This window comes from Pelobates fuscus, chromosome 13 (genome assembly GCF_036172605.1).
Source record: "Pelobates fuscus isolate aPelFus1 chromosome 13, aPelFus1.pri, whole genome shotgun sequence".
NCBI classification, from domain to species: domain Eukaryota; kingdom Metazoa; phylum Chordata; class Amphibia; order Anura; family Pelobatidae; genus Pelobates; species Pelobates fuscus.
Window position 1 is genome coordinate 54,816,469 of NC_086329.1, and position 26,024 is coordinate 54,842,492.

Consider the following 26,024-nt stretch of genomic DNA (forward strand, 5'->3'; position numbering starts at 1 on the left):
ACGTACAGGACACCAAACAAACACTGTTGATGCTGGAAAACCTAGTGGTCCCACCCTACACTCTACTCGCGAGTCTAGACGTTGTATCCTTGTATAACAACATTCCACATGAAATAGGACTACGTGCTACATCTTACTTTTTACTCAAACCAAGCAAATATGATTCAGAACAAATTGAATTAATACTAGCACTCTTGGAGTTCATCTTAACTCTCAATTATTTTGTCTTTGACAGCAAATACTATCTACAATTAGTTGGCACCGCTATGGGCACAGCTTGTGCCCCTAGCTATGCGAACTTATATCTTGGGTGGTGGGAGGAAACTATTCTGAAAGATATCAGTCAGTTCCATCAATGTATCCACAAATGGATCAGATATATCGATGATGTCTTGCTGTTCTGGACTGGTTCTATTCCATCTTTTGTTAATATGGTGAATGAGCTCAATGACAATCAAATCGGACTCAAACTGACATATGTGATCCATGAGACACATTTGGAATTCCTGGACCTCAGGATTCTACTCAATATTGATGGAACAGTAGACACTGAACTCTTCAGGAAAAGTACTGCATCAAACAGCCTTTTACATTGGCAAAGCTTTCATCCGCAGCGGCTCAAGGCCGGAATCCCCTATGGTCAGTATCTTAGAGCAAGAAGAAACTGCTCTAGTGAGGAGTCCTTTAGAGCTGAGGCCAATAAACTACGAATCCGTTTCAAAAACAAAGGATACCCAAACCGGACCCTCAAGAAAGCGTTCCAAAGAGCTCTTACACAAGAAAGAAGCACCAGTCTCCGATCAACAAGACCTACCCCCACAAAACCAATGATTAGATGTATTGGCACCTTTGATGAACAATGGCAACCCATCAAAGATATATTCACTCGACATTGGCCAATCTTGCAATACGACAAAAATCTAGACACCAATCTAGTACCCTATCCGAACATCACGGCACGCAGATCAAAAAACCTTAGAGACCTACTGGTTCATAGCCACTTACAAAGAAAAACTCCCACAAAAAACTGGTTGTCGGCCCCAATAGGGACTCATAAATGCGGCCATTGCAAGGCTTGCCAATACATCAAAACTTCAAAAATGGTGAGATGTAGCCAAACCTCAAAAGAATTCAGAGTGAACCATTTCATCAACTGCAGCACCACTCGAGTCATCTATGTGATAACATGTTCATGTGGTACCCAATACATAGGGAAGACTTACCAGGAGTTAAGGAGACGTGTTCTCCAGCATATTAACTCTGTCACCAATCTGAATCTAAGTACTCCTGTAGCGAATCATGTTCGCCACTTATCCTTTCAAGCCTTAGAAAAAGTCACTTTGAACTCCAGGAAAGGCAACTTCAATCTAACTCTCCTCCAGAAAGAGTCCAAGTGGATTTATGAGTTTAGAACTCTAAACCCAGGGGGGGTGAATGAAGAATTCAACTTCACCCCATTTATCCACTAGCTTGCCTGGCACCTCATACCCGTAACAACGGGATCTGTTTGGATACTAAGTACAGGATCTCCATTACAGACCCATTATGTGCCACCAGGAAAAGAAATGCCTCTTGATTTGTCCATTGTCACATTCTCTACCTCCAGTAGATTTTCTTTTTCTGCACCCTATATATCTCTGCTTTATCACCACTGTGGATGGTGTTTCCATCTCAAAATTGCTGGTAGGGCTATCACCATATACTCTTCTAGTAGAGTTAAACCCTAGGCAGTTGCTCTAATTTGGGCTCATCTACCCAATTCTTGGGCTCTGCGAGTGAAACAAGGGACAGGCATTACTTCCACTGCATGTTACCAGCATTTTTAAGGCGATCGATCAGGTTTAGCTTTATTTTCCACTTAAGCACCGTATTTCCAGTTAGCAACCATTAGGTCCACCTCAATTATCTTTGTATCGCCACCTGTCCACGACACATCTCCGGATTACTATTACTTTACCTCCCCCTGTGTATTCACATCCTGAGTCCTGAATAATTAATTCTATGTGACATACAACCCACGGGGTATATATACACATATCTATGGGTAACTCATTATAGGCATATGATACGGCGAGACCTGCATACTGATTTACGTCAAATACACGAGGGCTATCTATCCAGGGATATGTATGGCCAGAGGCACCTGATCACTGTGTGATCTTCAACTATATATGACATTCAATATACAGGACGTGGTCTCAACCTAAGTGTGTCTATAGTTATAGGTACTATAACATTGTGTACCGACAGCACCTGCTTCCAATCGGTACATCTCCTGGGTTTCCATGGATAATTTCTTTATAACATCCCATTTGTGTCCACATCCATGTGTACCAATTTTCTGTCGGTATGGATATTCTACTGTTAAATTGCTTTTTACGATTTCCTGATTCGATGTAACAACATTTACAAAGCACGGGTTGTAACATTCATCGAGCATGCCATCTGTACATCAACACTGTGCGATTTTTACATATTTACACTTATCCGGGTTATATTGACATTCATCCCTCTATATCGCAAGGGTTGTCAGTATTCTTGATTTCTTTCTATGTTCCCACAATTATACCCACAAGGGGTTAATCCGCCTGACGTTTATTCCATTCAGTTACATCACCTCCTTACCTGACGATGATAGGTTGATAACGTCTGACGTTTTCTTGAACACCTCCAATGAAAACTCGCCATCTACCTTTAAATATCGGTCCAGTTCCCGCACATCGGCTCCCCTCTGATGAGCTGCGGGCGAAACGCGCGAGTCAGGGGCCTCTCGACGATCCACAGCTACTATTATTTCCGATGCACTAGATTTGTTTCTTATTATGGCGTTTGTGGCATCATGGATCTCGAGCTGACTTGAGCTTTTATTTGGAAGGGCAAGGACCAGCGGCTATGTTCCTACTGCTATGAACTAGCCACATAAAGCCTCACTATCATTGGCTACCCTGCCAGTTGTCTTCAACACCGACCTTCCTAGTTTAGCTATAAGTCTTTTATTTATTTATGTATAATCCATCTGGGGTATACTTCTGACCGTGAATGTACCCGTTAATATATATATAAGGCTCTATTGGGCACCGTATAAGGCTTATAGGTGTATACTATGTTAGCATACATGCTACATAGTTAATTGGGGCTACATTGTGTATCGGGTGTATTAGTGATCTCTACCCAGGAGGTCTCAACCCTCACGATCGCCCATTTACTTATATTCAAGGCTTTATTTATGTAACTTAGCCTATATTATATATGGATAAGTGAGTGCACTGCTGCCTTTACCCAGGAGGTTTCAGCATACACTTACACTTTATGTACATTGTGTGCAAAATTACCGCTTTTTTGCACTTAGCTTCTGCAGAGAGGACACTGAAAACTTTTGAACAGGAACTCTCTATATATATTGTTTGACTAGTGAAGCTTTCTATTTCTGACGCTTTAGGGGTCTACATACATGGGCTTCACCCCTAAACGTTGGAACATTTACAGACATTTTTGGGTAGTTTACTCATGTCTGTAGATTGTGCTATACCATCGCCTATTTGCACTTAGCTTTCCGCAGTGAGGACACTGAAAACTTCTGAACAGGTCCTCTCTATTGATCTCACTTGGGAAGCTTTTCATTTCTGACGTTTTAGGGGTCTACGGATATGGGTTTTACCCTTTAACGTTGGAACTTGTAACAGACACTTTGGGGAACTTTATTACGTTTACGTCCACATGTGTATAATGATTTACTTTCTCAGACATTTGTTCCCTACCAGAGTTATTACAGTGTCAGTTTCTTAATTATTTTCTTGTGGCTATTACCACATTTTAAAATGCATTATTAAAAGTTATGTATTAATTATTTAGGGCACTCACCCCTCTTTTTCTATCTCTAACTACTTTGGTAGTTTCCCTAGGGTTATCCCCTTATACTTAGAGTGCTCGTTCTAGGCTTCCAGCTTTCCTCTTTTTGTTCACATTTTGAATATGCTTTGCAATTTTGGGCACCTGTTCTAAAGAAGGATATGATGGCATTAGAAAAAGTGCAGAGGCGGGCTACAAAATTAATAAAAGGAATGGAGCATTTTAGTTACGAAGAAAGGTTAACAAATTTAGCTTGGAAAAATGGTGCTTGAGAGGGGATATGATAACATTATACAAATATATCCGGGGCCAATACAAACCATTGTGAGGAAATCTATTCACAAACAGTACTATACTGTCTATAAAGGAGAATAAGAATGTCGAATTCTCTGCCTAAAAAAAAATGGTTTTATCAGAGTTTGTACAGATGTTTAAACAACAATTAGATACATACTTGGAAAAAAAAAACATTATATTCAAGGATATACTTTTTCAATTGTACGGTAATTGCTTCTTTATCCAAGGATAAATCTGACTGCCATTCTGGGGTCAAGAAGGACTTTATGTATTTGTACCTTCTTTTGCATCATCAGCAAAAAACAGATGTGAGGAAGGGTGAACTTGATAAACACAGGTTTCTTTTCAGCCTATGTAACTGCCAGGATGTGTCTTAAAATTCTGGTTCTTGCTTTTAAATCTCTACATAATGCTACCCCCACCTATCTATCCTCCCTAATACACAAGTATATCCCGTCAAGCCCTTACGTCTATCTTCTGTCCGTACTCCCAGACTTCTCGAGGGCTGCACTGTTCCTGTGGAACTCCCTTCCCTCCTCCGTTAGATGCTCACCCAGTCTCCACTCCTTCAAAAAAAATCATTAAAAACCCACTTCTTCATAAAAGCGTATCAATTAAACTGTAAATAGCTCCCGACTGATTCCTCTCTTGCAACTGTCATTAGTCCAATACTATCCTTACCTTTTGTGTCACTTTACCCCACTCCCCACTTTCACTGGACACTTAGTTTATTTTTCACCATTATGGGTGTGAGGGAGACTATAATTGACCTGGCATACTGCTAGCCACTTTGGGACATTTGGGGGCTCCTTAGGAGACTGTAGCAAGGACTATATTTAATCATATCACCGCAACAGCACGGGCTGATTTCTAGCCGGTAATTCACGAGACAGCATGTTTATTGCTGAGGATTGTACGAAACTAGGCAGATAGTGTTCCGAGCTTATAGAGGTGTTCTGCAGCAAGCTGAATGTTTCGCTTTTTAATTGTTTCCAAATAGTTACAATTTGGTCACTATTCCATTCAGCATTTGGATATATTGTAGTAATGTGAACTCAAGTGTCTGCTTATTAGGAGCAAGTTGTGATACAATCAACTGTTATATTTCCTAAGAACAAACCACTGAAAGCATATATGGGCTGGATCTGACTTATAAACCTTTTATTTAAAGGGACACTATAGTCACCAGAACAACTACAGCTTATTGAGTTTGTTCTGGTGAGTAGAATCATTACCTTCAGGCTTTTTGCTGTAAACACGGTCTTTTCAGAGAAAATGCAGTGTTTACATTCCAGCCTACTGATAACTTCACTGGCCACTCCTCAGATAGCCATTAGAGATCCTTCCTGGGTCATGGCTGCCTAAAATGCATCCAAACATTTAGTATCTCCTCCCTCTGCATGCAGACACTGAACTTTCCTCATGGAGATTCATTGATTCAATTCATATCTATCAGGAGATGCTGATTGGCCAGGGCTGTGTTTGAATCATGCTGGCTCTGCCCCTGATCTGCCTCTTTATCAGTCTCAGCCAATCCTTTAGGGAAGCATTGTGATTGGATCAGGCTACCAGTTCTGCTGATGTCAGCAGACTGCTTTTTTTCTGAGTCAAACAGCATGCAGAGCTACAGCTTCAGGCTTGAATACAGTAAGATCTTTGTCATGAGGGGCCCAGGGGGGCTAAATGGTGGTTTTAACATATAGGGTCAGGAATACATGTTTGTGTTCCTGACCATATAGTGATCCTTTAAATTGGTTTATCTACTACAGACAGCCTCTACTATTCAAGTCTTACACTTTGAGATACTTACTCTCCATTATTCTTTCATGCATCAATCCCTATAGATTTGCCAATCTTATATCCATCCCCCTCAGGTCAGCTAAGCTTCACTGCTCTCCTTGGAGATTTAGATGTGTTAAATTATTTGTTTATTATTTTTTCTATATATCTAAAGGTTTACAAATAAATGTGTTCTTAATCCTTGCGAAACTCTGAGGACTCTTTAGCGTGCTCCTCTGACTTTTGGTCCCTGGTGCACATCTTTATTGCGATATAAATAATAACATAATAATACTATGTTATATTTAAAAATAGTGTGAAAAAGAAAAGGACCAAGTAGCTTATCTACTTAAATAAGGGTGAGGGGGAAAAACAAAAACCCACGCACATTATTTGATGTATTTAATAAGGACCACCTGAAGAAAGTTTGCCTCAGTATTTAAACAGACTCAAATCTTTGTAAAATGATAATGCTTACATAAAAAAAGATGTTCATATAAGAGGTTAAAAAAATAGAACTATTTGAATTTGAGATAGTTCTGAGACTTGTTTCAGAACATTATTATTGCATTGCAGTACATGGTACAGTTGTGTCAAGAAGTAGCCATTTCCGGTTTAAAATAAATATACAGTGTGTACATCAAAAGCCAAAATGGATTCTTATACTGTAAGTAAAAACTCCATTCCCTTTGTTTAAATTCTTAACTCTGGAAGAATACAACAAATGAGTTAAAGAGATACTGTAGGCACCCAGACCACTTCGCTAATTTAAGTAGTCTGGGTGCTGTGACCCTTTCGCACTTAGTGCTGCAATGTAATACATTTTTACATTGCAACTCTAAGTCTGCCCTCAGTGGCTGTCTACAAGACAGCCGCTGGGGGTGCTTCGGGAACCCAAGCGGACTTTTGGTCCGTTATCTGACGTTGGACGTCCTCACGGACCTCTAGCGTCAGATTTTCCCCATAGGAAAGCATTGAATGGGGAGGTCTAATGCGCGTGCGGCCATTGACGCGCATTAGGTCTTCTCCGCCGGTTGACGTAGGCGGGGGAGGAGAATGGGCGGAGCCTGACTTAGCGCCGGAATCATGTAAGTTCCTCAAGGTGTTTTTCCCCCTTCAGCCCCACGATAGTAGCGGCGCAAGGGATTGGGGGACCTATTAGCCCTATTGTGCCAGGAAAACAGGTTTGATTTCCTGGCATTATAGGATCCCTTTAAAACAGATTAAATGAAATTGTTTGCACTGCAACAATGTACGACCTCTAAAGGTGGCTCGTTATATATAATCTCCTTCGTGTTTAGTTATCAACATAAGGCTGGAGATTGCACCTTCTCAAGTACAGCTGAAAGGCATGTGCAGGACCATAAAATTGTGTGTGTGTGTGTGTGTAGAATATTATATATATATATATATATATATATATATATATATATATATATATATATATATATATATATATATATATATATATATATGCCACCAATAAAATGCATCAAGTGGCAGATTGGCCCTGTTATATTGTGATTTCCAGTTTCACAAGAAGGATCAAATTAAGTGTTTGAATTAGACATTTTTCATTGTTTCGTCTTTTTTCCCCACATTTGTACATTTCAAGCTGTAGATTTAGCAACTACTTCATGAGCAAATGGCAAAACTGTTGGACCCTGCATAAGTAGGTTAACTCCAAACCAATTGGGAAACTGTTATGTGAATGCCTTTTTTAATCTCTTGTAGTACAACTGCTAGGTAATTGTAGAATACCTCAGCCTTTCTCCTGGGGTTTGCACAGCACAATGTTGGGGATCTCTTATATACACATGGTTGGTTCAGGCTTGGTCTATATAAATACGTACCTTGAATGCTGTAGAGTCTGCAGGGGGTCGGGGTTCCCAACCAGTCTAGGAATGAACCCAGAGGAATAGCTTGTGCTTTTTTTTTATGGCTTTTAGTAATGCAAAGAAAGAATTGGTTTAAAATTGTTCATTCACTTCTATGTCATAGTACAAAATAGTTCTAACAAAGTATAAAAAAACAAAAACAAAACAAAAACCAGAAAAAAGAAAAAAAAAACACAAAAATATTAAATAAAATCAACTTTCTTCCACTCCGGAAAAGCAATAAAATAAAATACAAGGTGGGGCTTTACGGAACTCCTAGAAGTTGTCAGAAGTTCTTGTTGTGTTGGGCATACCACTGCTGTCTCTGCTTCCGAGTTTCCACCTCTGTGAGCAGTGCCTGTCTGTAAGCTTCGTACAGCTTAACAATTCGTTCCAGTTCTTTCATGAAAAGCAATTTTAGCATACCCTGATACGTGTCCAAATCTGCCAACTGGAATAGTTCCCATTTCAAAATGTGGTCATATCTGCAAGCAAAAGAAAAATATGAAATAAACTAAATTAAAATAATATTTGGACATATTTCTTTCTCCATAATGTTTATCGTAAATCTAAAGCTACTTTGTAGCTGTAAATGCCAAGCAAACGGGATACATTGAGCTTAAGGAACAACAAAACTGTATCCATAGTTTTCAGCAATAGGGATCATAAATCACAAATCATAAATCACAAGACCAAATCGACACATTCTTTATTAAAAAACAAAAAAAAAAAAAAGGAAAGAAGAAGAAGCTATAGGTATATTAAAGTGGGATAAAAAGCACTTTTCTCTTATTGCCTTATAAAAATAAATAAAATAAAAAAATAAAAACTCAACCCTCCCACTGTTTAGTAGGGAAAACACATTTAATTATGTATTTTATCATTTGGGGCATAACTTAACAGCTTGCAAAAGTTGCAGATCTTGTTTGAAGCCTTTGCAAGCCCCCACCGTTTCCAGTCTGCTTTCCGAGCTTTTACAATCACACTTCCCAAATGCAGCCTATAGAGAAGTATTTGTAAGCTAGGTGTTCTGGGTTTTGTCTGCCTCTTGAGTTTAGCTCTACTAAACTAAATAACCAGGAAGTAAAAGGGCCAGTTGTCTGGCTGACAGATAATTTATGAAAAGTGCCACTTTCTATGTAAATCTGCACTTTTTAAAATCGTTTTACAAATAAAGAGTGGTAGAGCGTTATTTCCATACCAACGGAGAAAAGACAAGCAAAGTCTATCTACTTGTGCCTTGGAAAAAGTTTTTTTATTATTTTTTCTGCACATCTCTCCGCCTCTCAGACATCATGGAGCCTATATGGCCTCCTCTGCCGTGGTCCACACCAATGCTCTTCATTGTGGCAAACAAACATTCAAGCTTCCCCATAGAAAAGCATTGACTCACCTTTTTCCTATGGGGGCTTCGGCACCACGCAATAGTTTTAATCAGTCAGTGCCATGGAAGCGCCTCTTGTGGCGGTTAGGAATACAGCCACTAGAGGTGGATTTCTACTCTAAAAAAACTGCGGTGTTTTACATCGTAGCGTAAAAAGGACCGGACCGCTGCACCCACACAACTTCATTGAGATGAAGTGGCCTAAGTGACTTTAGTGGTCATTTAAAATCACTTTTATGCAGCCATACTTCCCATGACAGATTCACAGGGTGAGACTGACTCGAGACCCTACACACCCTGACATAGAGCTCACTTTTCTAAGCTTCCCTTATTGCACAGTGTGTTTAACTTAGATTCTCTTATCTCCTGCTAGAGCCTACAACAGCCTTCTGTGTGTGACTCAAGTTCAATTAAAACTTTTAATATGGAGTGCAACCAAACTGTGTATACTACGCTGAACTTTTTAGCAGCTTTTTATCAGTATACAAAGAGTAAACAAACTAAACACCACATGAAAAGTGAGTTCAAACATGTAAAAATCAAGTCGCAATTACAAAGGCAGCTGCAGACGTGAGTCGTATTAGATTGACTGCCATTTAGCAGTATCAGTTATCTAAAAAATAAGTGGCAATTAGAACAGAGACGTCATGGCTTACCACAAAGAATGCAATATTCATTAAACAAGAGGCAACAAAGATTCCCAAAGAGGCAGAATAGTATCTGCACAAATTGTATGACCGCTTTGACAAACATGGATAAATTGTGTGTCAAAAGAGGAAGTCGGGTCGCAAGTCTAAGCTTGCAGACCTAGAATGGTGCAATGAGTACATTCTTTGCTTGTAGCCAAGATAAGAAATCACAAAGCAATCTAAATAAATGTGGCGTTTCTATCGAGGGCAGTAGAATCAGATAACACTATAAGTGCACATGATCTTAAGTAATCCTTACATATACACCCATAACAGAATAACAACAAGACCCACGTATACTGGCTGAAGATTGCTACAATCGCTATAATACATTGCTACAACCCCTTTAACATCACCCAGCTTCATCATTTATTTTAAATACACTTTTTGCACTCCCCCCAAAAAAACATAATGCGATGGTGTTGTTCAAGAAGAGGAATCAGAATTAACAACAGAATTCCAACTTCATGATATGGTTTCCAGCAGAAACATGGGACAGTGTTTTCTGGCAGTGCGTCGGTTTATATCTGGGCGAATGCAACTTGATTATTTCCCAAAAGGACAGCCTTTGCCAAAAATCAAATAAAAAAGTTCCTCTAATAGAGGAATCCTTTCATAACAAGTTCGGGGAGCCATCAGTCTTGTAGAGGTTGATGAACGTTCCATCAAATCATATAAAAACAAGTGCACTTGTTTTCTGTGCCCGGTGAAGGGAACTCAATGTACATGTCAGTTCCAAACAATAACTCTATGGGATTTCTGTCAGTTAGAGAAGGTACATCAATTCTTTAAATGCTTTGTGATATAAGTAGTAGCACGCTGGTATAAACAAAAAAAAAAAAGCTAAACTTTTGCTGCCAACAACCAAAAAAGACGAAAAAACTAAAGAATGCTTATAGTGATCTACTAGGACTGTGACATCATCAGCGGCTATTATAGCATAGTTATTACATGTAATGGAAAAAAACAAAAAGCACATTGTTAATCACTAAGGAATATGGATTGCTACAAGTTCTAATTTAATTTTTTTTTTTTAAATTAGGCCAGAATAGCCTGAAAAGTGAACAAATCTGTTCATACTGAAATAAACAGACATGCATTTCCACTCCTTTTGTGTGTGTGTTCATGGCCCTCTTCCAATACTTGTTGATTTAGTGACTAGCTCACCTCAGCCAATCACTGCCACCCAAGCAGAAGCATAAGGAGTGCGTCGGCCGTAGGGAAGAACATGGCAGAAGGGGCAGACAGAACCCAACAGCTTAACCCCTTGAGTTCAGGCTGCGCCCAGAGACTTCTCAAAGAGGTCCTATCATTGTCTAGGGCAGGGGTAAGCAACCTTCAGCACTCGGGATGTTGTGGACTACATCTCCCACAATGCTGGCAAGGTATCGGGGAGATGTAGGTCTACCTTCAGTCTATTGACTTGGTATATTTTGCACGTCTGACTAGGATTGTTCCACTAGGAGTTCAATTGCCGCGGGGTGAGTTTTACTTAACTGAACCGGTCCTACACATGTGCAAGAGTAAAACATTGAGGTCTATATCCACCATGGACAAAGCTCTTTTTTTTTTCACCTCAGCTGAGGGAAATGATAAAACTTGACAGAAGTAACAAGCCCCTTTGTCAAGTATAGGAAATATACTAGGACAAAGTAGTCCCATGCGAGTGTTTCATAAAGATTTTAAATTTATGAAATGCTCATTTTGGGGAGGGTGTGTGTGACAGAAGGGAAGTGGTTTTGAATTAAGAGAATTCCTTTAAAAAAAAAAAAAAAAATTTTTAAAACAACCAAAAAACACAAAAAAGAAAACAGTTAAATTAAAGATACCAGCATTTCAACATTATTTCTTACTCTCAAGGTTAAAAGGCAGTTCCTGTAGTTTCAGGACTGGACACTCAGACTATTGAAATATATGGATTTTCAAATCTAGTATATGACAAAACAAGGTGTGGTGGGCAATGTAAACGACGTCAAGTGACGTACTGGGACAGTCTACCCTGAACCCATGAAGTTACAAAAAGTATATATAAAGAAGATACAGGAGTCATTATGTTTACATAGTTCACAATAAATGGATCGTGTTTGCTTCCAAACCAACTTGAGGAACTAGTATCAGTGTTGCTAGCCAGACCCAGGGGCAGGGTACTATTGAAAGAACAGAGATATTGTGTGAAAAAAAAAGAAATTTCAGACAATAGTGTAGATTGTCTGCTCTACCAAGGTTAAAAAAGTCATATTGTGGCCCAAGTGACATTGTACACATATGACGTTTGGAACTGTATAAAGTGTGCTGTTGTCCCTGGGCAAATATGTGTTTGCATTCCTTCTAAACAAACAAAAAAAAAAAAAAGGAAGAAGAAAGAAAATCCATAAAAGTCAATTAGGTGTTTCTGTAATACTCTGTAAATACTGCAAGAGCAGTGCAGAGGGGCTGCAGCATAAGAAACAATTAAAAAGGGAGAGGGGGGGGGGGGGGGGGAGCTGAATTCCTAAATTGACAGGAAGCAACATTTTTATTTTGCTAAAACAGCTTCTTTTTTTTTTTTTTAATCAACAGTCCACAAATCTTGTCAATTCAGTAAGGCAATTCTATTCGCTCCCCTGGTTTTCCTCCTGACAAGTAGTTCAGCCTTCGCATTATCATTCATGAGAATACAAAATTATAAGAAAGAAACTACAGCACAAATTATTATCTAATTCATTTGATTCAAAACTATGAGAAAGCTTTGGAGTTATACAGATTATGCGCAGACTATACAATATATAGTTCACCAAGGCCACTTCATCTTAGATGTGCTTCCTCCGAAACTCCGCTATTTCAATCAGATTGTCTCATGTGGTTGGCGCAGCGATTTGCTAAACATTCACGCTACCCTTCAATGCTTTCATTTAAGCGTGATAATCTCAGCCAAGGAGCTGAGGCAAGCCAGGGAGGGAGAGAGCAGCGTGGCGTGTGATAAAAGGTAATATCTTTTTAAACCTTGCGGGACAGATAGCTAAATGAGGACTAGGACACTATAGATGGCATATCTCATTAGGAAGGAAACTCCTTGCATGAGTACAAGTGGTTATAGTGCTTGATGTGCCCCATTGCAGTAAAATTGTATCAACACAAAGCAAGCAAATGGTCCAACAAAAAAATACTACTACATAAACTTTCTAGGAAAAACATCATTAAGTACCTTTCTCCGCCACTTGACATGACACAAACAAAAACAAACCTAAAAAGCTTAGGTGCCAGAGTAATTCCAATGCAGAATCCAAACAACACGTGAGTATCCTGGGTCATCTCAGCTGGTTAGTGAGGGCAGATGAAGCAGCACGTCAATGAATTGAACAAAGCTACCGCGTAAAATGCTGCTCAGAACTTAAAATCGAATGGCAGTGAAGCAAACAATGGAGTCTCAAGGATTAAACAAAATAGTTTGGGAAACTCATTGTGAGGAAACCAAATTCCAGAGTAAATCAAAAGCACAGCTGCTTGGAACAGTTTAGGAAAAGTTTCTAAACAATTCCAAGAAAACCTAAAATCGCTTGTTTGCAGAAACAAAAATGTAGGGCAATCAAGACTTCCTCAAGAATTTTGAAGGAATAAACTGGAGCGTACCTGATTGATAAGCACTCTCATTATTGTTCATTTAACACCGGATTTTGTCTGGATGGACAACTTCTGGTGAAAATGGCCAAACATAGAAACATTAAATGTCAGCTGCCACAACAACCATTTTTCTAGTTTACCTAAATCATTTGCCATTTGGCTTATCCCTCCTGGAACATCAAACTCCGAACAGAAAATCAATTCTCATTTTTTTTTTAGAGCTAATTTCAGTCGAAATTCAACTTACCGTTATCCGTAACACTGAGCATGCATTCGGTGTCAGGATTAAAAATGGTGCTGTGCGCATCCGAACCCTTACAAAGTATAGGATTCAGAATACGTTTAAACTAAACAGCGAGTGACTGCATCCAGCAGCAAGCATATTTGCAAATTATCATTCACTTGCTTTTAGGCAAGCAAGCAACAATTTGAATTACAGTTTCTGAGTTGGAAGCACAAGCAGCCGGTGGGTAAAATAGTTAAGGAACCCTTGGCAACGCAAAGATTAAAATATGTGTAACTTAAAAGAAGAACACAACAGAGTTCAATGATACAAATTATAAATGGTGATATAAATTATAGATAACATTAAGCTAATTCTTATTAGTTTCTCCAACACACCTTGAATATGCTGTGCAATTTTGGGCACCCGTTCTAAAGAAAGATATCATAGCACTAGAAAAAGTAAAGAGACAAGCTACAAAATTGATAAAAGGAATGGAGCATTTTAGTTACGAAGAAAGGTTAACATTTTTTAATCTCTTTAGTTTGGAAAAACGGCACCTCAGAGGGGATATGATAACATTATACAAATATATTCGGGGCCAGTACAAACCATTATCTGGAAATCTATTCATAGACAGGACTATACATAGGACACAAGGTCACACATTTAGGCTGGAAGAAAGTAGATTTCATCCAAGGCAAAGAAAAGGTTTTTATACAGTAAGAGCAATAAGGATATGGAGTGCTCTGCCTGAAGAGGTGGTTTTATCAGAGTCCATACAGATGTTTAAACAGAAATTGGATAAATACTTGCAAAAACATAACATACAGGGATATAATTTCTAATTAGTGGGGTAATTATAGCTGTTTGATCCAAGGACACATCTGACTGCTATTTTGGGGTCAAGAAGGAATTTTTTCCTAGTTTGCTACAAAATTGGAAGTGCTTCAGACTAGGTTTTTGCTTTCTTTTGGATCAACAGCAAAAATATATGTGATAAGGCTGAACTTGATGGACGGAAGTCTCTTTTCAGGTATGTAACTATGTAACAAATGCAATAGATACACACACGCACACACACAGTCCACTGAAGGCATACACACAGTCCGCTGAAGGCATACACACAGTCCGCTGAATACATACACTGCATTGAGGAGTGCAGTGTATGTGTTTGTGTGTACGGGTGCGGAGTGTGCGTGGGGAGGAGTGAGGGGTGCTGCAGGTAGCCATTTTTTATTATTATTATTATTATTTTTAAAATAATCCTGACCTATACATAAAATCTTTAACCCCCTCCCTCCCTTCTTAACTTTGGTGAAGGAGGGTGGGGGGAGGGGGGTGACAGCCAGCCCTGGTGGTATGTGACTGGCTGCAGCTCTCCTGTCCTCCCGCGCGTCTGATTGTCATGGGAACATGCGGCAACGCTCCACACAACCTGCTCGCGGGAGGACAGGATAGCTACTTCCCAGATCCCTCCCCCTGCCTCCAGGTCCTCCCGATATGAAAGCAGAGTAAGCGTCTGCTGATTGCGAGGTGCAAAAGACAGAGCTTATAACAATGACAGACAGTAAACTACGATGGAGTAGCACAGCTGCAGGATAAAGACATTTTGAATTCTACATTTAAATTTTATTTCGCACAACTCATAAATATCCATTTGTTATATATACACGGTATAAGAACACAAACAACCAATACTTATCCTGGGCAGGATTCCTCGTTAAATAACTAGATTTATTTTCTAAAAAAATGACATACTCTAGTGAGTGATATAATGGAAATCTGCTCCTGATATGATTGAATCCACGTTTTACATAGCTTAATTCAAGTTCTTAATAAACATTCTACAAAACAAAGCTCAGGGAACATATACTGTTACAATGTAAAATGCTGCCTGTAAGCCCAAAAAAAAAAAATGGATATACAGTGGGACCTCAGTTTACAAATTTAATGCGTTCTCCGAGACGTTTCTTATTGCGAAAAATTTGTAAACCAAAACGCGGTTTCTCATACAAAAGCATTGAAAACCAATTAATCCGTATTGGAGGTGAGAAAAAAAGTCAATATGAGCTGACATGGAAACCAACCCACAATGCAGAACACACAATAAAAGGCATGCAAATGACGAATCTCAGATCCCTACCTTTCCACAGCTTCAGAAATGCACCAAAAAGTCCCAAAACAACTGCAAACAATTTCCAGAATGGCTCCAAAACTCGATGCAAAAGCCGCACCAACATCTCCACACGCGACGCCATGTGCTACCCACAGGCTCCAGCATGCAGGGGGCGGTGCTATAAACCTTCCAGGTGCAATGCATCCTGGGGAAACTTGCCTTGTATTGCTAAACAAATTTGTAAACCGAGGCATTATTTTCAATGGATTTTCATTTGTAAACCGAAAATTATGTTAACCGAGGCGTTTGTAAACCGAGGTCCCACTGTTTATATTAGTTACACTTGGCTCTCATGTAGTCTATCCAAGCTTGCCATATTGCTAGGTATTTTGGGGGATTCTGTAGAGAGGACCATCTTAATTCTTCCAAAGTGTGGTATGGCTCCAGCCTCATTAACCAAGCCGTGATGGGTGTTTTTTGGGGGTATTTCCACATGCTTTTAAAAAATTCCTTTGAGACCATCAGAAGAAAATTTGTTGGGGAGTACTTATATTTGGAAAGTGGTTCGCCTGTTAGATGGAAAAGTATGGTCGTTTTTGAATATGGAACGTGATTGCCAGTGACTATATGTATGGTGTTCCTGATCTTTTTCCAGTAGGGTCTGATCTCTTCACAGGACCACCAGATGTGTTGAAGGAAGCCTGTGTTTATTCCACAACACCAGTATATGGGTGAGTCCACTCTGTTATGTCTAAGCATTAGAATTGCATAGATAGATCTTTCACCACCTGTTCATCCGAACATTTTCCTACTCGGAGTAAATTTGGGAGGAAGACTTGTCTGTCTTCTATTCTTGTTAGAACGGCCTTTTTCACCTTCACTTTATTTATTCACGGTGTTATCAACACAGAAAGGTCAAAGTCATTTGTCAGTTGTAAAACAGCAGTAGAATGTGTAATTAAGCCCATAGACAGGTCAAGTACATCTATCAAATTAATTCAACTTGAAATTATCCTTGACAGCAAGCATTCATTGTACTTCATTATGGTTTCCACAAGTGTTTCAATTCTAGGTTTTATTCATAGAAGAAAACATGGCGGTCACTAGAGTTTGGTTTTGCCAACAAACAATAACAAAACCCTCTTCTGTGCAATGTTGGACTTGGGTTCAAGTTAAAAACAGCTGTTGGAAGTATCAAACTAGCTCCTTCAGCACAGAACAAGCAAAAGCGTTATGCAGTTAATACAGAACATTAGCAAACAGAATAGTTGTGACTTCTGTAAAGAAATTGATTGATTTAAAATACACACACAAAAAAAATTATCTGGTAAGCTTTACTGCCACCTTTATAAAATTAAGCTATTTTTCTGATGCCACAATTAAAATGTAGAAGACTCACTTCACAGGAGCACGGGCATACACCTGAAGCCAGTCGGGGATCTCGGCTGTATGGTATGGATTTGCAGGCACCAGAAGCGGCTGGCTCCTTTCGACTTGCTGAGGCTGATAAGTAATGGGTGGAGGGAGAGGAGGTGGCTGGTCATACCTGGGAACGCTGCACAAGTAAAGTAAAGATGAAGCAGAGGAATGAGCACACCAAGTCAAAGTTGCTTTCAACAACTGTGAAATGAAACTAGACTTCAATAGCCAAAACCCCATAGCTTCCACCCCCTCACTGTACCTCTCCTATTCCAGATTCTGCAGACTAAGGGTGGTGATATTTTAAAGTGTTGTGATCAGAAGAAAAAAAATATAAAAAATAAATTAAGTAATTACCAATGGAATGTTCTTGTTGTTTTCCCTTGTTTCCATGGAGACTGACACACTTTCAGAACTTTACTCACTTATATTGCTCAAGCTACACCGTTCTAATGATTATCAGGATTCAGTAACACACATATACAAATGGGTTTATAACCCAAATAAATATAGAATTAGCAATTACAATGTCAGACAAACTAATATATATATATATATATATATATATATATATACACACATACATACATACATACATACATATATATAAAACATACCTTGGTGCACACGGGTGCTTATACTGGGCTCTTTTATTGATATGATCCACATAATACACTCCAAATTCAGCTGACTCCACTCGTTCCCAGCCAGGGGGTAAACCTTCCCTCTCGAGGGGATGGCTCCAATGTGTAGTGTTTGTGTTGTGATCGATGTAATATTTCCTTCCCCGTATAGTCCAGTCTACAGTCCATCCGGGAGGAAGAGGCATGTCTTCAGTACTGTGATTTGTTAAGTTTCCTAACGATGTAGCCGCTATTCGTCCAATACCTGCAACCGACACAAAATGTTCACCACGTCACAATGTTCATCATTTCATTGTAACACTGTCTGGTCTGCTGTGAATAACAAGGTATGTTTATCAGGTTTCACTGCAAGTAAAAAAATACTATACTATAAAACCAGGGGGTACTTCTGTTCAGGAAACTTATTTATTAAAAAAAAAAATTGTTAGAAATTGAAAATAAAAAAACAAAAAATAAAAAAACACATATATACATGCTCTCTGTGCTCTAAAACCTACCCTGCCTAGTTGTAAGATGAGCTAGAAAATACAAGGAAAAAACCCTCACTTATGTACCCAACTCCTGAAAATACATTATTTTCTAATCATATCTCCATCAACATACAACTACTGCAACGAGCAGGATCTAGGAGCTCAACAAGTCCGGAAGCAAATGCTTTATAAAATACTGTCACAAACACAAAAGGGGGAGGACATGTTCCCACCCCCTCCGCAGGAATCTGAGCCATGAAAGATCCGTTCAAGAAAACAGACCATGGCATCCCAGTCTTTGAAGAGCACAGCTCAGTGACACAAAGTTAAAACAAAATACATAAGTACTAGAAGCGCAATCTTGAAACTAAATGTGGAATAGATTTGAACTCATTTGATGTATAACAGATCATAATACATGGAGCTTTAAATTCACTCTATTACGAAATCCTCTATGCTACACTGTAAATAAGACAAAACAACAGATTTATACAGTAGGCAAGGATAAATCGATAAATCACGGTTTCAAAATCTGCCTCAGGATGTACTCCCACAGCCAATTATCTGCATTTTACTGAATACCACACTTTTGCAAATAGTACTTTAGTGCAATAGTGCTTTAGAAAATAAATAAATAAGTTAAAGTACAGTTTTAGTTTTACATGGCATGTACTGCTGAAGATACACGTCAGCAACTCTGACCGCTGAAAGTCGGTAAAAAAAACACATGCATTGATTTGAATGACAGTTGCCTCACTCAGCATGCTGAAAAATCAGGTTAATTAAAGGGACACTCCAGGCACCCAGACAACTTCTGCTCATTGGGAGTGGTCTGGGTGCCAACTCTCACTACCCTTAACCCTGCAAGTGTGATTATTGGATTTTTCATAAACTGCAATAATTACCTTGCAGGGTTAAGTCCTCCTCTATTGGCTGTCTATCAGACAGCCACTAGAGGGACTTCCGTGTTCTTAGAACACGAAAAGTGTGTTATACGACGCTGGACGTCCCCACGAAATCCCCATAGGAAGGCATTGAAAAATGCTTTCCTATGGGGAGGTCTAATGTGTGTGCAGATCCTGACCCAGCGCCGAGGGACATCGGCGCTGGACTCCGGTAAGTCACTTTAGCAACTTGGGATGGGGGGTGGGCTGGAGAGGGGCACTACAGGGTCCTGCAGTGCCAGGAAAACTAATATGTTTTCCTGGCACTGGAGAGTCCCTTTAAGAATATTCTATATTTACTTGCTTCTTCTTAATTATGCTTTCCACACCCACTCCAGGGGGGCAGTAATCCAACAAATCATTGTCCTTTCCCTAGGAAAGCTGAAAAGGTGCATTTGGCCTGCCTGACAGATTTGCACAAGTGCAGTTGGAAGATCTCTTCACTTCAACATCCTGACAGGGAGAGAAGAGAGGGGGTCTGATCAGTATGGTCATGCAGAGCAGGCTTGGGTACTGGCGAGTTTCTCGCTCATGGTGCTGCACGAAAAGGGTGGGGGAGATGAGGGGTGTGGAGTGTGGGAAGGAGGGGATGGACAGACTAAAAACACTCCCCTAGCTAATAGGTGAGCTCAGCAATGCATTATAGTAAGTTTAGAAAGGTTTATTATGTTTTCAAAACGTTTTTCTTTATTTATTTTGGATTGCACATCTGTTTAAAAGCGTTAAAAAAAAAAAAAAAAAAAGGAAAATGTTGAGTAATTCATGTTCCTTTAACCCCTTAAGGACACATGACGTGTGTGACATGTCATGATTCCCTTTTATTCCAGAAGTTTGGTCCTTAAGGGGTTAAGCAAAGTAAAGTAAAACATTGATCAGAACAAAATTCACAGTTTTGATTTCACCCAAAAAGGAGATAATCTAACTCAGGGCTGTCATACTCCAGTATCATCAATGTTGATAGACTACAACTCCCAAAATCAATTGACTGCAATATAATTATGGAAGCTTGAGTCTGACTACATCAGGGGAACAGCGTTTGACACATTGTAATAGCTAGCTCTGTGAGCGGAGGGGAAATGCAGGGACTTCAGGCAGATCTGCATAGTGAAGGAATGACTGCATAGGGGCAGTGGATTCATTCAGTAACAGAATGGGGGGGGGGGGGGGAGGAAGGGGTATATCTTAAAAGAGCTAGTAAAAGCTGTAGTTCATATGAAATGCAGCCCTTGCAAGACCTGCCCCTTTTACCCAGAAGAGATGGAGACAGCCTATCAGAAGCTTCTCACTAAGAAGCCTCTGAAGGTCTCAAAGAAGAGCTGTTGGCGCTAGTCCCACAGGACAGCTCAGAGGAATAATTCCAGAAGAAGATAAGCGATTTTAACCATGCACAATCACACACACAATCTGTAGACCAGGGGTCCTCAAAATGTGGCCCTCCAGATGTTGCATGGTTCTTTGAATTGCATAGATAGCCAGAGAATTATGGGAGTTATAGTTCAGCAACATTGGGGGGGGGGGGGGGGGGGGGGGGGAGTTTGAGGACCCCTGCTGTAGACCATCAATGAAAACCAGAGGCCTACAATGCAGATTTAGGTGGCAATAAGTAGACATAATATCAGTTCAAGGATTTTTCTCGCTCTATGCAAAAAAAAAATTGCCGCCTCCCCCCCCCCCTATGTTCTGCCCACCATGTGACATCACAATGGTCTTTGACATCACAAAAATTTGCCGCCCTTCCTCTCACCCCCATATGAGCCAACGCCAGTGCTGCACACAGTGTCTAAAAAGGCAATGTGTTTACATTAAAAAGCCTGCAGGTTTACTCTATTGTTATTGTGTTAATTCTGTTCTTCTGTTCTTCTCTCTAATCTCTTAATTTCTCTTATATCACATAAAAGACAATGGTTAACCGTAGCAATGCCATGCCTAACTTGAATAACCAACCATGTACTGTAACATGAATGTAAATGGATACTATCTATTGAAACTTAATAGGCCCTTGCACGAGCCACAATATTATGCATTGTCTACCACATACCATTGCAAAAATAAAGAATAAAAAAAAGCCTGCAGGGGCAGGCTATAGACACCAGAACCCACTACATTAACCTGTAGTGCTTCAGGTGACTATATACTAGAAATATACTGGATTACCTACTTACTACCAGATGAGGACAAGAGGATGATGATGGGCTCAGGCTGCAGTCTGGCATCGAAGAGGCTCTCTGGAGGCGGTTTGTAACAGTGCTCACAAAAATCAAAGAACAGGAAGCAGCTCCATTTTTGGGGGCCCCTTAAACAGCTCAAGGTCTGGGCCCCCAGGGCCTGACCGGGAGTATGCCTACAAGATCCGCCCATTAGTCCACCTACATGGCCCACACATGAGTTCGCTCACAGGGAGTGGAGTGTATATGTGTAGGGGATGTATTATGTGTTATTGTAGAAGATGTAATGTGTGTGTGTTCTTATGGAATGTAGTGTGTAGGGATACCAATTTGTGTAAGGGGTGTAGTGTGTGTGTGTGTGTGTATACATTGTGTGCTTCTGTGTATGTGTAAGGATGCATTGTGTATGTGTGCAGTGTGAAAGAGGCTTTGTGGGGTAGGATAGGGGCTGAGAGGGGAGCAGCCGTTTTTTTTTTTTATAGTGCTCTCCCCTCCCGTCAATTAGTGATCTCCCCACCCATCCCTCAGAGCTACCCCCTCCTGTTCCTTAGTGATCTCCCCAACCACTCTGTCCCTTAGTGCAACCCCTCCTCTTGGTGGTCCTTCCTCGCCTCCAGCCCCTCTTCTTGGTGGTCCTCCCTCTCCTCCAACCCCTCCTTTCGTGGTCCTCCCTCTCCTCCAACCCCTCCTTTCGTGGTCCTCCCTCTCCTCCAACCCCTCCTTTCGTGGTCCTCCCTCTCCTCCAACCCCTCCTTTCGTGGTCCTCCCTCTCCTCCAACTCCTTCCTTCCCTCCTGCCGGGTCACTCAAATGTGATGCCACCAAGGCTGGTGCGACCTAGGCGACTGCCTAAGACGCCTACAGGACACGCCGGCCCTGCATAATATAGATTATTAGACCGTCAAAAATGAACCAAAGAGTTAAATGCAGTAATCTTCGGAAATTCAGTCAATCCTAAAGGTCGTTTACAGTCCTATAACTATCCAACTTTAATACAGAGGTCAATATTTTTAACTCTCCATCTAAGCTCCAATGCATCTATAGATTTGGGCAGGGCCCTCTTAATCCTTCTGTTTTTGTATGTCATGCGTGTTTTGTCAGGATGTATAGTCATCCTGTTGTACAGCACAGCTGAATATGATGGCGCTATATAGATAATTGTAATAGTATCTGTTGACACTGACTCTTATAAAAGTACCTCATTACTCTGTAGTGGATGATGTTGTTATAGTTTACAAACATTGGTGCCAGTGTTCATTTTGGTGGCACATTTTCATTTAGTTTTAGTCCCACAGTCTTTTGACTAAAAAGCCATTTTAGTTTGTCATATTTTAGTAATCTTGTTTTAGTCAACTAAATCTCCAGTAGATTTTAATCGACATGACTATAATCTAATGGGTTTAGTTAAAGCCTCTGTCTCTTATTGCCTTTTCCCTAGCCCCTCTGTGTCTCTTTGTATTCTCCCAGACCCTCTAGGTGTCTCTCCCAAATCTGTCTCTTTTGCCTCTTCTACAGCCCCTCTTTGCAGTGTTTATTTGGGCGGCAAATTTCAATTTAGTTTTAGTCAGTCTTTTGACTAAAAAGCCATTTTAGTTTCAGTCGTATTTTAGTCATCTGAATTATTTTAGTTTTAGTCGACTAACATAGTTTGTTGACAAAAATTAACACTGATTGATATTCAGATAACCCCCAGGTCTATGTCTTTTTTTTTTTTTTTTTTATAAGAAAAGCCATAATCTTAAGCAAAGATACTGAGAAAATGACTGCAACATTTGGAATATTTCCAAAAATCTTAATTGCAAGTCTAAAAGTTTACAAACTGCATTAACTTAAAAAGGTTTAGCCAATTAACACGAGACAAGGAATGATTGGAAAAACATCATCGTTTCCAATCAAATTTACATTTCAGGGGGGCGGGGCCTGGCCGCCGAGCTGGCCGGTCGCACGGCATAACAGCTCCAGTAAACCTTGTTTAAAAATCTTACAATATAGACCTATTGGATTCACCTGTCGACCTACCGCGATGGACCGGCACCTGTGGAGACACTGGACCCGGGGTGAGGCTTGCAGCTGCTGTTTTAGTCCCCCGGGAGGGTACGCATCGCTCCCTCTGGATGAGGCCTACTCGGGTGGTGAGTGAAGCGGACGGCCGCCGCCCACTATCCTGCCCGAAGCTATCCAGCCAGACTCCCTCAGCTGGGCGGACCGGGCCCTGTTCCCCCCCCCTCGGGGCCGGTGGGGGTGATCCCGGCCCGCATTAACTCCTGCAACTCGTGGATAACAAGCCAACGGGAGTCTGTCGCATCAAAAATGGCGGAGAGCGCAGACAGACCCACTCAACAGAGACAGCGGAGCTCCCAACCGACCCTACAACCTGCCTCACCGGCTATGCCGACCTGGCACAAGCTAGAGGGCAGAGCTCACCCACCTGCCACACAACTGACAAGCAGCCAAGGGAGAAAGTCCCTGAAGGCCCGCACTGCAACCCGAGCCTCAAAATGGCGGCGGACTAGACGGCGCAATCTACCCCAACGTGGAAACCTAAACACCCGCCTGGGACACTACCTAAGACATGAAGCACAACAGAAGAGAATGATTAAGCGACCCCACCTGGCAACTCCGAGGTCCAGAGGACCGCAACACCTCGCTCCAATCCAGCTTTGGATACTGTACAGATCTGCAGACCAGCTAGACCGGGGTCAAGAGAAACATCAGCCACGAGACACCATGCAGGACTCTATCTTCCCCATGCAGGGAATAGGCTGACCACAACATGAAAGCACCTAGCCCAAGGTCCTGAGGGATGCACTGTCTCTACCACACAAGGGACCTAAGTATATAAATATATGCCTCCTTGCACATGCTGATTAACAGTCCGTATTTTATTTTTGTTGGTTATATTCTTTCATTCACATTATATACACTGAGACAACAGACTCAAGTATAGTGTTTGCAGCCTTGGGGGACTTGATGGCTTTAATACCATACTATCTGACAAGCATTATAGGCTGATAACGCACTGTTGTATCTGACTACTCTGACACTAAAGCTTTATGTGATACACCATCAACACCATAATCATTATCTTCCAATCCTGATTCTCAGCGGCTAGTATACACAACTATTACCACCCACTGATACAAACAGGTTCAATAGTGGTTCTGTGCCAGGTCTTAAAGGGGTATCGGAGGGGAGTATCTGCTAACTCCATTAGTATTAGCTGTCTAATCCGTTTGACCTAGATATTAGCTAGTGACAACCGAACCGGTACATATATAAACGCTTGATGTTACTGCTATTAACTATGTGCTTTACACTCCTGACTTTCACACGCTTATGCCCATATGGCATGACTTACAGCGACAAGCCCTCAGACCAACCTGCTGAGCATTAACGATAATTTAACGACAATTACTTACTGCAATTCACTTCAGCTTGGTTATAACACGTTACCATTAATCGACACATGAAAAATAAAAATAAAGGCATTAACTCTCTGGAAATGTAATCAATTAACTGTTTTGCTGTATTAACCCGACGATGTAACTCATACATGCATTTCCATATTTTTCATTCTGTATCCCTCACGTATGCCTTGGAAAAATAAAGAATTAAAAAAAAAAAAAAAAATTTACATTTCAGATTGCACAACAAGCATATAAGATTAAAACATCACATGTACTTAAAGGGAAAATAATAACCTTAATTTATAATGCCAGAGTGTTTAAAACCCCATTCAAATTACTGTGCCCCAAAGAGTACCAAAAAAATAAAAATAAATATGCCTGCAATTATTATTATAGAAAAGCACTGAAACCAATCTGTCACATCTGTTTTGTGCACAATGCAGCGAGGAAGAGCATTCTCCCAGCTGTGTGACAGAATTTCTAAAAGTGCCGATTTCTCTTGAATATGTTGAAGCAGGGAGGGGGGACTAAAAGAAAAAAACAACAAAAAAAACAACAACACCACAATTTAAATATAAAAAAAAAAAAATTAACATAACCCCCCCCATTTTACACAAATTACATCACTATACAAACACACACACACTGCATTACATACATACAAACTACACAAACACACACACACTGCATTACATACACACACTACATTATATACACACACTACACAAACACACTGCATTATATACACACACTGCATTCACTTTACCCACACTACACACACACTGCATTCACTATACACACACTGCATTCACTATACACACACTGCATTCACTATACACACACTGCATTCACTATACACACTGCATTCACTATACACACTGCATTCACTACACACACTGCATTCACTACACACACTGCATTCACTATACACACACACTGCATTCACTATACACACACACTGCATTCACTATACACACACACTGCATTCACTATACACACACACTGCATTCACTATACACACACACTGCATTCACTATACACACACACTGCATTCACTATACACACACACTGCATTCACTATACACACACACTGCATTCACTATACACACACACTGCATTCACTATACACACACACTGCATTCACTATACACACACACTG

General features: G+C 40.4%; 1 protein-coding gene across 1 annotated transcript in view; it reads right to left on the minus strand.

Moving 5' to 3' along the window:
- Nucleotides 1–8,001: 8,001 nt before the first annotated feature.
- SAV1 (salvador family WW domain containing protein 1) overlaps nt 8,002–26,024 on the minus strand; it is a 39,254-nt gene continuing 21,231 nt past the window's right edge. Inside the window, exons 3-5 of the mRNA XM_063438985.1 lie at nt 17,854–18,124; nt 17,217–17,372; nt 8,002–8,287 (exon numbers count right to left, since the gene is read on the minus strand). Of these exons, the coding sequence (XP_063295055.1) occupies nt 8,089–8,287; nt 17,217–17,372; nt 17,854–18,124 (626 nt within the window). The 3' untranslated portion in view covers nt 8,002–8,088. The remainder of the gene's footprint in view (nt 8,288–17,216; nt 17,373–17,853; nt 18,125–26,024) is intronic.